This window comes from Corticium candelabrum, chromosome 2 (genome assembly GCF_963422355.1).
Source record: "Corticium candelabrum chromosome 2, ooCorCand1.1, whole genome shotgun sequence".
NCBI classification, from domain to species: Eukaryota; Metazoa; Porifera; class Homoscleromorpha; order Homosclerophorida; family Plakinidae; genus Corticium; species Corticium candelabrum.
Window position 1 is genome coordinate 7232555 of NC_085086.1, and position 12291 is coordinate 7244845.

Here is a 12291-nt window from a genome sequence, read left to right on the forward strand (position 1 = left end):
TACTTGGAGAGCCAATGTCGACATGCAGTATATAGTATCGAGACATAGAGTTATTGAGTATGTAGCTAAATATGCAACCAAAAGTGAACCCCGCTCAAAAGCTATGAGGGAGGTCTACAACCACATCATGAAGAGCCTTAAAGATGATGCCACGCCCCTAAAAATAGTGCAGAAACTTCTGATTAATAGTGTTGAACAGAGAGACTATTCTGCACAAGAAACTGTCACCTACTTTTGCAGCTGCCCATGTTTAGAGCATCGCGTGATTTTGTCACTCTGAGCCTGGATGGATCTCGGGAAGTAGATAGCAAACTAGACAACGACAGAGCTGTAACCATCGACTCCCAAGTAGATCACTATATTGCCCGTCCCACCACTGAACAGTTTGAGGATCTCACTCTCTTGCAGTTCATTCAGAAATACAGAATTCCAAAAAGAGTTGGCGATGGTCTTATACAAAGAAGAAAGAATGTTGTGGTGATCTGTCGTCCTTACTTCTCCCCAGATCCAAGTGGTTCACACTATGAGCAATATTGCAAGCAGAAGCTCATGATGTACCAGCCGTTCCGACAACTGGAGCAACTTCTAGAAGGGGTAGACAACTATGCTGCAGCATATTCCCTCTTTCTTCAATCGGGTGCTTCTCCACCATCCCTTGCAGATGACATCCATCGACTTGAGGCAATGGAAAGAACAGATTGCGCAACAAATCTAGAGGAGGTAAGTTTACGTTCTATAATGAGTCTAAAACAATTAGCATATCAACTGTGGTAATCTTGGCACATTATAGGAACAAGTAGCTGAGGAGAGTAACCAGATTGTATCAAGCACAGTGCAGGATTGGATGCTGCTATGCCAGCACACACCTCAGTTTTTAAATTTAGTCGATGAGAAAAGACATGTTGACTGGTCACTAGCTGCCAAAACTTATGAAAATCTTGACAAAATGCCACACTTTATCGCTCAACACCGCCAGTTTTACGTGCCTCAACATACAAACACGGTCGCTGATCCTGAGCGTCTTCAAGGCAACCAGCTTCATGCTTACAACATTGTCCGTGAGCATTTTGAAAATGGATCATCGTGCAAGCAGCCGCTCAGAATGATTGTCTCTGGTACAGCAGGAACTGGAAAGTCATACCTCATTCAGTGCTTGAAACGTCTTCTGGGAAACGGTCTTCGTGTCGCAGCCCCTACTGGAGTAGCTGCATTCAATGTGGATGGCTACACCCTCCACGCTCTGTTAGGGCTTCCCATCAAAGGAGATTTTAAAGAGCTCGAGAGCAACCGCCTTCGAAACATCCAAGAATCACTGGCAGCTGTAGAATACATCATCATTGATGAGATGTCCATGGTAGGCAGAAAGCTTTTTGGTCAAGTAGACAGACGCTTGCGTCAGGTGTTTCCCCACAGGTGAGCAAAGATATATATATATATATATATATATATATATATATATATATATATATATTATAAATAGATTGAATTACATTTATATTATCAACTTTGTTTTACTTACAGAGCAGCTGAACTTTTCGGTGGATGCTCCTGCTTACTTATTGGTGATTGGGGTCAGTTACCTCCTGTCATGGATCTGCCTCTATACACTACAGAGTCTCGAACAGAACTGTCTGATCTCGGAAGTGCCAACTATCGTATGTTCGATTGTGCCATTGTACTAGATCAAGTGATGAGGCAGGCTGGACTAGATTCCGATCAACAAATTTTCCGCAACCTGCTTCTCCGTTTGAGAAATGCTGAGTCAACCATTGATGATTGGAGACATCTCATGAGACAGACGCCAGCTGAAGTGGAAGACATTGCACCGTTTACTGGTGCCCTGCATCTATACACCACTACCGAAGCTGTTGCCGAGCACAATAACAGCAAGCTGCGTGCGAGTGACTACCCGGTAGCCACAATCAAGGCTCTCAATTCAGGTGCAGATACATGCAAGGCCTCGGCTGATGATGCAGGTGGATTGGAGCCGATTGTCTGCATTGCTCATGCAGCCCGTGTCATGCTTACTGCCAATTTATGGGTTGAAGTTGGCTTGGTAAATGGCGCCATTGGCACAGTAGTTGCAATATGTTATATGGATGGCCAGAATCCGCCGCAATTGCCTGTAGCAGTAACCGTAAAATTTGACAACTACACAGGTCCTACTCTCCCAGACGGCACTGTCCCCATCACTCCACTTCGTCGCAGCTGGTTCTCAACCAGCCAACAGTGTTCTCGCCTTCAGCTGCCTCTTAAGCTAGCCTGGGCTATCACCATTCATAAGGCCTAAGGTATGACAATCAATAAAGTAGTCATCGATGTGGGAAAAAGGGAATTTGCTTCTGGGTTGACATTTGTGGCATGTTCACGTGTTCGTCGCCTCAACGACTTGCTATTTGTTCCTCCCTTTCCATTTCAACGAATAGCCACCTCTAGCAAGAGCAGTCGCCTCAATGACAGGTTGAAGGAAGATGCTAGGCTGCAACAGCTGAGTGCTACTTCAGCAAATCGAGCAATTGTATTGTAATGCTGTAGCAAGGAGAGCACCAAAGGTGGGGCAAAAGGCAATAAAACATTGTGTAACCACACTTAATCGCTCTGGTACTGTATCCTCGCGGTGCACAACCGCTCAGGAAATATAGCGTCGTTGGCTGCGCAGCAATGAAAGATGTTCTTACTGCGCATGATCAGCTACAGTGCGTTTGAAATTTTTGACTTAGCTTACGAAAGAAAGTTTGCACAGAGTCGGCAAAAAATCTCTCGGTCTTTCGGTTATGACCGTCGTGGGTTTAGCTGGGTGTATGTTACTGTACGGCTAGAGGATCGTCACGTCCTAAGATTTTGCGAAGAGCTGGGCGTGGCTACGTGCCATGTCTTAAACGCAAACATATCATGCACTCTAATAAAAACAGAACACCATCGCTCGCCAAACACAATGCTAACCGAGCATTTACTAGTATATTTATTGGCGAGCGAAGCGAGCCTCTCTCTTGTCATGTCAATTGAGCTCGAGATATATTATATTTATATATTTATATATATACGTTCGTCAGCACTTGTCATATGGATTTACGGCAAAACAGAAAGACAAATCGACAAAACGACGATGCTAGATGAATGCAATTTTGACTCCGTAACATATGCGCTAAAAATTGAAGCATGGGACCTCTTTGAGGGGTCGACTCAATTGTAATTTCTTGGCGAGGAGAGTCAAACGACTCTCGATTTTGCTCCCTTACGCGACTAAAGAGAAAAGGAGACTGATTTGTGACAAACGGAATGAAAAAGAAAAGCTAAAAGAACAGAAAAGTCTGTTTTTTGAGTTTCCGCGCGTTACTTTGATAGAAATTATTGCTACGCAACCATTGTCACGTGACTATGCGATCATTGTTACGCGACTATCTCAGTAAACGAGTGAGACGACTGAAGCGTGAACGAAGAATTGAAGACAACTAGAGTGTTTTGCGTTCAATTATCCGAACTCAGCGTTCAGTTACCCGATTCAGGCAAGCAATTATCCGAATTGGGCGTTCAGTTATTCGATTCGGGCATTCAATTATCCGATGTTCTGTCCTAATTAGAAGTAACAAATATAGAAATAATTATTTTAGTTGCCCATTTCTTTCATAATGTCTTTCTAGGATGCTCACTCACGTTTCAGCTGAACAATAAATGATTAATTCAAGAAAGGTGGGAAGGTGAAGTAGTGAAATTCGAGCTCTTGATTAGCTAAAAACCAGCTGCGACGCATGATGGACTGTTGCATGGTATCACGCAAGACGCGCGATTTACAAAGTATGCGGATTACACCACAATTGACGGAGCAAGGCGTTGTTGTAGGCTTCCTAGATATGTAGATTTAGTTCACTCACAACAGCTCAGCTGAACCTTCGTGGAAACGTGGGACACCAAGATTAGTGCAAAGGAAATTATCCTACAACACACGCTAAAAATTCACGCTAAAGTCAAGATTAATTACAAATTATTGAGTCTATACAGCTGATGAATGATGGTATTTGAGCAGCTGCCCAACCGCAGACTATGTAAGTTATTTAGTTGCACAACAGCCGTAAGCAACAGATAATTGAACGCCTGAATCGGTTAATTGAACGCACAATACTTTAGAAGAGCAACTGAAAGTCTGTTTCCTGAGTTCCCGGGTTTGTTTGACAAAAACTATTGCTAAGTAACGCAACCATTGTTACGCGAGTTTGTAAAGACAGAACACCATCGCTCGCCAAACACAATGCTAACCAAGCATTTACTAGTATATTTATATATTTATATATTTATATATTTATATATTTATATATTTATATATTTATATATTTATATATTTATATATTTATATATTTATATATTTATATATATACGTACGTCAGCACATGGATTTACGGCAAAACAGAAAGACAAATCAACAAAACGACGATGCCAGATGAATGCAATTTTGGCTCCGTAACATATGCGCTAAAAATTGAAGCATGGGACCTCTTTTGAGGGGTCGACTCAATTGTAATTTCTTGGCAAGGAGAGTCAAACGACTCGATTTTGCTCCCTTACGCGACTAAAGAGCAAATGAGACTGATACGTGACAAACGGGATGGAAAGGAAAAGCTAAAAGAACAGAAAAGTCTGTTTTTTGAGTTTCCGCGCGTTACTTTGATAGAAATTATTGCTACGCAACCATTGTCACGTGACTATGCGATCATTGTTACGCGACTATCTCAGTAAACGAGTGAGACGACTGAAGCGTGAACGAAGAATTGAAGACAACTAGAGTGTTTTGCGTTCAATTATCTGAACTCAGCGTTCAGTTACCCGATGTAGGCAAGCAATTATCCGAATTGGCCGTTCAGTTATCCGATTCGGGCATTCAATTATCCGATGTTCTGTCCTAATTAGAAGTAACAAATATAGAAATAATTATTTTAGTCGCACATTTTCTTTCATGACGTCTTTCTATGATGCTCACTCACGTTTCAGCTGAACAATAAATGATTGATTCAAGAAAGGTGGGAAGGTAAAGTAGTGAAATTCGAGCTTTTCATTAGCTAAAATCCAGCTGCGACGCATGATGGACTGTTGCATGGTATCACGCAAGACGCGCGATTTCCAAAGTATGCGGATTACACCACGATTGACGGAGCAAGGCGTTGTTGTAAGCTTCCTAGATATGTAGATTTAGTTCGCTCACAACAGCTTAGTTAGACCTCCGCAGAAACGTGGGACACCAAGATTAGTGCAAAAGAAATTATAGTACAACACACACTAAAAATTCACGCTAAAGTCAAGATTAATTACAAATTATTGAGTCTAGACAGACGATGAATGACGATATTTGAGCAGCTGCCCAACCGCAGACTATGTACGTTATTCAGTTTCCATGATATTGCACAACAGCCGTAAGCAACGGATAATTGAACGCCTGAATCGGATAATTGAACACCAAATACTATAGAAGAGCAACTAAAAGTCTGTCTTCTGAGTTCCCGCGTTTGTTTGACAAAAACTATTGCTACGTAACGCAACCATTGTTACACGAATAGGTAAAGACAGAACACCATCGCTCGCCAAACACAATGCTAACCGAGCATTTATTAGTTTAGTTAAATAATTTGTTAGTTACTTACATGATTATAGGAATAGACCATGCGTACGTACTTAATGGGAAACGAATTTGAGGCCCCAATACATGGAGGTGGCCATGGAATTATCTCCAAGTCGGCAAAACCTTTCGTCTAGACTGTTTAGCAAACATCTTCTCACTGCATTGGAGGAGGAAGATTTCAACAGATTATCCAAGTCCAAGTCAGAAGAAGAAGTGGCGAAGGAAATTTTAGGTATGTTGCGCAAGTAAAGCGTCGGATCGTTTGACATTTTTTTAAAGCTCTCAGTGATGATTGAGATCCTATTCTAGATGATGTGGTCAAGCAACTTCGTCAAGACAGCGTTGAGAGTAAGGATTTATTAGAGCAAATGTCTTGCCTGTTAATAATAAGCATGATCAAATTAGCAGGACCACAGAGTAAAAATTTGTATTGGGCCAATCTAAAGCGTTTTAAGGTGTGTGTTTAGTCACGTTATATTACCTTAGAAACTATATAGTATTTCACCTTTATATAAATATTTCAGTATCCCAATGACTAAAGATAAAATTTTAAATCAATTTAGGGATGTTTTCTAGCCAGGGGTTGATTAATCTAATATAACATATTTAATCAGTTATACCTTTCTTAGGTGTTTTAGTAGTTCCACCAAAAGTCTAAAATAATAAACGTTTTCAAATTTTGGCCAGACCAAGCAGACAAACTTTACTGGTTCTGTTTAGTTAGGAGAGGTGACCTAAAGGGAGACTCTTGTATGTGTGAGATACTTCTTCACAATGTTTTGTAGGAAAGGAACTTTATTAAACAAGGTGTACGGTTTTTAGCACTTTTATACACAGTGTTGTAGCACATGATTACTGTTCTGCCCAGGATTTCTGAGTTGTGGTCTGGTATCCACTGCATTAAGGGCGTGATTTGTTTAAGATAGAGAGAGAAGTAGAGCAAAGGGGCAGACAATCATGCGTCATCGCAAAACAGACAAGAAAGCGACAAACAATGTATCGCACTGTTGATGGTCCCTTATCTGAAAGAGAAGACTAAGAGGGTACAACTTCTGTCAACTCTTGGGACTATGTTACCCAGTTTCACGTTATACTAGTACTATCGCATGGTTATACGTCTGCCTTCCATGCACCAACAGCAGATTTCGAACAGCCAGTGCTCCTGTCTAGCAATAGATCTTTGAAGACGACTTTGACTGGTTTTGTTACAGAGCGCCCAGGATATTGCCTTGCTAATCGCTGACATGCAGACTGCTGTGTTGGATCTCACACCACCTTAGTGCCCTGAACGATAGATCATATTATATAGATTGTATGCGGATATGTCGTCATATGTCACCGTATGAACAATGTGCTTACCTGTCAACAAACTGCTCTCCTTCCAATGGTCATTAGCTTTGAGCAAGTGAACTCCAGCTAAATATATGGCGGTGGTTGAAACATGCATAGTGATGGTCAGGGTTTGCCGAGTGATAGTCGGGCCCGACCACCTCCAATCACCACGGGCAGAACCCTGCATGATGGAATCATGAGTTAATTGATCGGCTATGAAACTGTCTGCTACCTCTCACAGATCAGAAAATACAACTTTATGATACAAAGTACTTCTTTATGGTACTTTTAGATAGTGGATCAGATGTATGTCTAATGTGAGAGACTGTTGGTCTTTATGTTGAAGAGTTATTATTGCCTTACATTTTCATTTGCCATTTTCTGACTTAATATCTCAACAGATGCAGAAGAAACATCAAGGGAAAGTAAAGAGCCACCAGTCGTCAGTTCTGATGTAACTAGTGAGACTGCTGTTGTGTGTGCATATGCATCATCATCACTCACATCAGAAGACGAGTCGTGGCCTGCCATTCTAAGAAATTATGATTTCCTTTACCAAAAACCTTCTTTTCAGTCATGAATTTCTTCGTCATCTCTATGAGCAACGTTTCATGTCGAAAGATGAGTTTAGGTCTCTTCGTCGCAGCTCTCTCACTCGGGAAGCAAACAGACACCGCCTTCTCTTTGATATTCTTTCCAGCAAGCCAATGAGTATGTTTCCAGCTTTCAGTAACATTCTTTACAGTGTGAGTCAATCAGATGTTGCTGTAAAGCTGGAGGAAAATGTGGCACATGACAATCATTTGTTACAAGGTTAGTCTGTTAGTCTTTTGTTTGTAATGAGTATAATAGATGAGAGCAAGTGGTTGCATTGGCAGGGAGTAAATGTGAAGAAAATAAAAGCTTAGAAGAGACATTGACAGCTCAAGTGGCACGATTAGAAAGAAAGAAAACAGTAGCAATTAGACAAATTGAAGAAGAAAGGAAACGCACCAATGTTGAAAAATGTACAAATTTGACTCTTCGATGTGACAAAGCTTAACATGATGATGACAGGAAGGTATGTGAGAAATAGAAAAGCTTTCTGTTTAGCATGTGTGTGCACATACGTGCATTCATGCGTGCGTGCTTGCGTGTGCTTGATGTGATATTACATTTATTGCTTGTACAAACTTGGATTTGCTCACACAACTTTTTCTCTTCTTGTCTGCACAGAACAGGAAATTGTTGCATGTGACATATTGCTGACAACAAACAGTTGTTGTAAAGGTTATGACCAGAAACATTATGTGTTTGTATGAAGTTTGACCTTTATATAAAATGGATATTTCAAACTTGATATAGACATGCAAATATAGCTAATGTTTGACTTGTTTGTAGTTTTATTTGAATTTTTATAATTGTTCTTGTTTTCTTCTAGTGTATGTGTTGTGTTGATTCTAGATCAAGGACAGTCTGCCATCGCGGACACATTGGAATGTAAACTTGCTTTATAACATGTGGTTGCAATATAATAGAATGGGAGAGATTGAAGGCAGACTAGTGGTAGGAGGTGATGATGGCAATCTGCATATTTTAACTTATAAACATGATAAGTGAGACAAGTTTGTCAGAAAGAATGATCAAATCTATAATGTATTGTGTCATTTAGGTGTGTGTCTGGTGTGTGTCAAGGATGAATATAGACATCAGTATGTAATTGAACAATTTTATTTGAATGAATACATTAAATGTGGTTTTCTCACAGTTCTACCAAACAAACTGCAGTTGGATGGTGTATCTGTAGCTCTTCATGACAACTCACTGTATGTGGGGGTGTGGTGGTCAGACTAAGTCAAGGGAGATAGTGAACACAGCACGTGTGTGTGACCTTCACAGTGGTCATTGGTCTAAGATGGATGGCATACAAACAAAACGCAGTGAATGTTCTTCTGTTATTATAAACAATACAGTGTTTGTAGGGAGTGGAGGGACTGATGGATTTCATTTTAGCAATCTTGTTGAGTGTGCAGATGTTCGTAATAGAAAATGGAGAGCAGTCCTCTCTACAACCACATATTGGCCTACACTAACGTCAGTCAGTAACAGACTGCTGGGAACAAGAGGAATGACACAACAGAGGTTATATTCTCCTTCTAATATTGTAGAATTATATGATGAAAGATCTACCAAATGGCTTTCTCTTCCACATATGGCGCACAAACGGTGGGCACATGCTGCACTCTCAACTCGGAATGAAAAACTCGTCACGTATAGAAAATGTTGTAGTTTCTCTGTTCAGAAGTTAAATGACCGTTGTCTCGATGGGTGTTAGTAGCCATGGTGAGAATTTCTAAGCGCATTCCCACAACAAATAATTTCCTTCAGAAGAAGTAAAGTCTTGAGAGTCAGTGATCCGATCAAAGAGGTCAAAATTTCTCAGAACATATACATTTTGTGTACTGCCTAGAGAAAATGCAAGATCGTCTGTGAACATTATCTTGTGATCACAAGTTGCCTGTAGCACCACAGTGCAAATATTTTCACTGTTGATATGGGAATCTTGATTCAGTATAGGGGCTTTGATCAGTATGTAAGATCTATCAATAGCACCCAATACCTTTTATAAGCCACGACGACTACAAGATCCTGATGTTATAGAACGCACAGCTTTAGAGGAGGAAGGCCACAGAATGACTTTGCAAGTACAATTTTAAGAATAGCAGTAATATCACGTCGTAAAGTTGTGTACACTGTTGATTCACATATCCAAAACCTGTCTGCTACACTTTCCTTAGTCTTTTGCGTCGCCAACATCCATAACACGTTACCAGTAGCTGTTTATGGACATCCAAAGAAGGTCTTCCTCTTTATGGGAAATCTTCTGTTTTTTAAATTGCATTAAAATGTCCAAGAGCAACGGTTAAAATACGTACCGACTTCTTTGAGACACAAAAATGTCTTTTAAATTTATCAGGATGACATAGGGATACAACAGTTTTGCTAAAGCCAGAAACTCGAACACACCGTAGCCGGTATATCAATGCCCACAAAATGAGAGCCACACAATCCATGCTACGAGTTAGAATAAAACCAACGTCTCCGTGTCGTCCAACAACTCAGCAAACACGGAAGCTGCAACTGCAACTATATTCATGCACGTAGGTAAAGAATGATCCATTTTGCAATTCTATATCTGAATGCGAATGCTCACATCCACCCGCGCTTTTCCTTATTTTAGACTAATCCGAGTCCATCGGAATACATTATCCCAATCCAGTGGAGATAGATCACATCAATCTAGTCCACCAACTCATGCGGGGTTAGCTCGTAGATAACAGAGAAATGTGGCCTTGGTCATGTGCGCATGCCTGTAAGTAATACAAGATAATCTAGACATTGGACTAATGAAGAAAGAAGATGCAATTGGCTTGTATATTTAAACAGAACAGAGAAACTGTACAAAGTTATCTTCAAATGACTCTTGCTGATTCTTGTCCATTCTGCTAATCTACTGAAGTTCAATTATTAAAATGCTCTGCGCTGCACTTGATTGATAGATATCATTATTCCACTACATACCATCATCATTCATTGCAGATCTTAGTTACGCCGCAACTTGTGCTTAAGCATATTAGACAAGGTAAATGCAACTGCAAATACCGTCCAAAGTACAACAACCCTAACGGTATAGGCTATTGCCACCAACTTGAAGCCGCTAAGCAGTGTGCAAAAATGGAGCCAATTAATTAATCGAGCTAGATAATTAAAATGTACAGGATTACGTCGTAATTCTATGAAACGTAATACTTGTTAATTGATGAGTTTGTGTGTAGCTAGGTAAGACCTACCACTTGGGTGATAGACGGAAGTGGTATAAAACCATGATTGTATGAATGCGGTTATACGATACCATAGCAATAAGGAAGAAGTAAAGTCCTAAATCTTTACAAGAAGTAAGCCGGCCCACGCATATGCAATATCTATTTGGCTTGTAACAGGGAAAAGGATAGATGAGACGTTGTACAATATCTTTTGTCTTGTAGATAAGTGGGCAAAACCGAATTGAGGTACTAAAAATTTTGTAATATTTTAATAATTGATTACCGGTATTTCATTTGAAATCAGTTTGTTTACGAAGTCTGGATTGCATAACGAGACTTTCACATTTTTTGATAAGGCATGACCACACAGAAATAATTACAAATTCAAAGTACTCTCTTTTCCAAAAACTGTCGTGGAAATTCCAGAAAACTTATCAGAGCAAAACGTTGTTCTAAAATTTGTGTCACCATTTTAGCTATTAAGAGGAATTCGTAACAATAAAAAGCAAAGTGAGAGACAATTGGTTGAAGGAATGTGAACACTGCCTCTTCGATCTTTGAAGAGGCAACAGTTTATGGCACTGTTTGTATGCATCCTTCAGACTGAACATGTTTAATGTGCATGAACATTAATTAGCAAAATCTTCTATGCTCATTCTCTATCAGTAAGCATCAGTATTCACCCAGAACCTCAATGCAATTCGAAATCCTGGCAATTAGGAATCACAATTTGAGATAAATGCAGTCAAAAACTGTTATCAATACGAATGTTAGTTTGATTCCCTTATCCACAAATACCAAAAAGCAGTGTCTCCAGGACTATGCAATGTTCCAAACAGCATGTCTTATTATGCCTTCTCGCCACTTTTCCCCACACACTACCACAGCATGCCACTATAACATTACATTAGGTACATCTCCCGCCCTAGAACTTAATGTGCCTTAACTTTCAAAAAATATCTCAGAAAAAATTAGGAACTTATCAGCATCGCTAACGACTAATGTGATGGAAATCTAGAAATATAGTAACAAAAAAGGAATTCCTAGAAACTCTATCTTATTGAGGTTTGGTAGCAAACATGGTATTCTACCGTACTGTACTTCATTGCATTGACTACTGCACTCTGAGGGTCACACAAATAATAAAACAAGTTATACGTTTGTACCTCACACTGCTGGTGGCTGTGAAAATACTTCCTTCAACGCCTGCATGGCTGAGAAGATATGCCTTGGCTGGAGAAGTGTGCCAATGACACATCCAGTTCTACTAGTAGATCGTCTTTCTTTCCCTTTCTTTTATGGGCTCTAAAAACAAATTTTATTGTCCTCTCATTTTCCTCTTTCATGTTCCAGAACAAATTTATTCTATTTGCTGAATGAAAGTTGTTTTATTCCAAAATCCAAAAATGTGCTCTAACTTATAAGACAGCCAGTACTGATTTTAGTATGCTCTCAAACATCTCAATGTTGTAAAGTGTACTTGGACGCTCGTCACGTCAAAACTCCCAAGTGAAGGAAACTCTACTGAAAACCTTTGTCTGTGCATGA

General features: G+C 39.9%; 1 protein-coding gene and 1 pseudogene across 1 annotated transcript; both read left to right on the forward strand.

Annotated features, from left to right (window-relative positions):
* Window positions 1–246: 246 nt before the first annotated feature.
* Window positions 247–1325, forward strand: LOC134176422 (uncharacterized). The gene is made up of 3 exons (XM_062643092.1): window positions 247–720; window positions 791–1201; window positions 1248–1325. The coding sequence occupies exons 1-3, from the start codon at window positions 247–249 to the stop codon at window positions 1323–1325; spliced, it is 963 nt and encodes a 320-aa protein (XP_062499076.1).
* Window positions 1249–2782, forward strand: LOC134176184 (ATP-dependent DNA helicase PIF1-like; annotated as a pseudogene).
* Window positions 2783–12291: the final 9509 nt, after the last annotated feature.

Excerpts from the sequence above, each read along its gene's own strand:
- LOC134176422 (XM_062643092.1), top strand. The coding sequence starts at position 247 with ATGTTTAGAGCATCGCGTGATTTTGTCACTCTGAGCCTGGATGGATCT. Across the intron at positions 721-790 it reads GCGCAACAAATCTAGAGGAG|GAACAAGTAGCTGAGGAGAG; the intron begins GTAAGTTTACGT and ends GGCACATTATAG. Across the intron at positions 1,202-1,247 it reads GTGTCGCAGCCCCTACTGGA|GGCTTCCCATCAAAGGAGAT; the intron begins GTAGCTGCATTC and ends ACGCTCTGTTAG.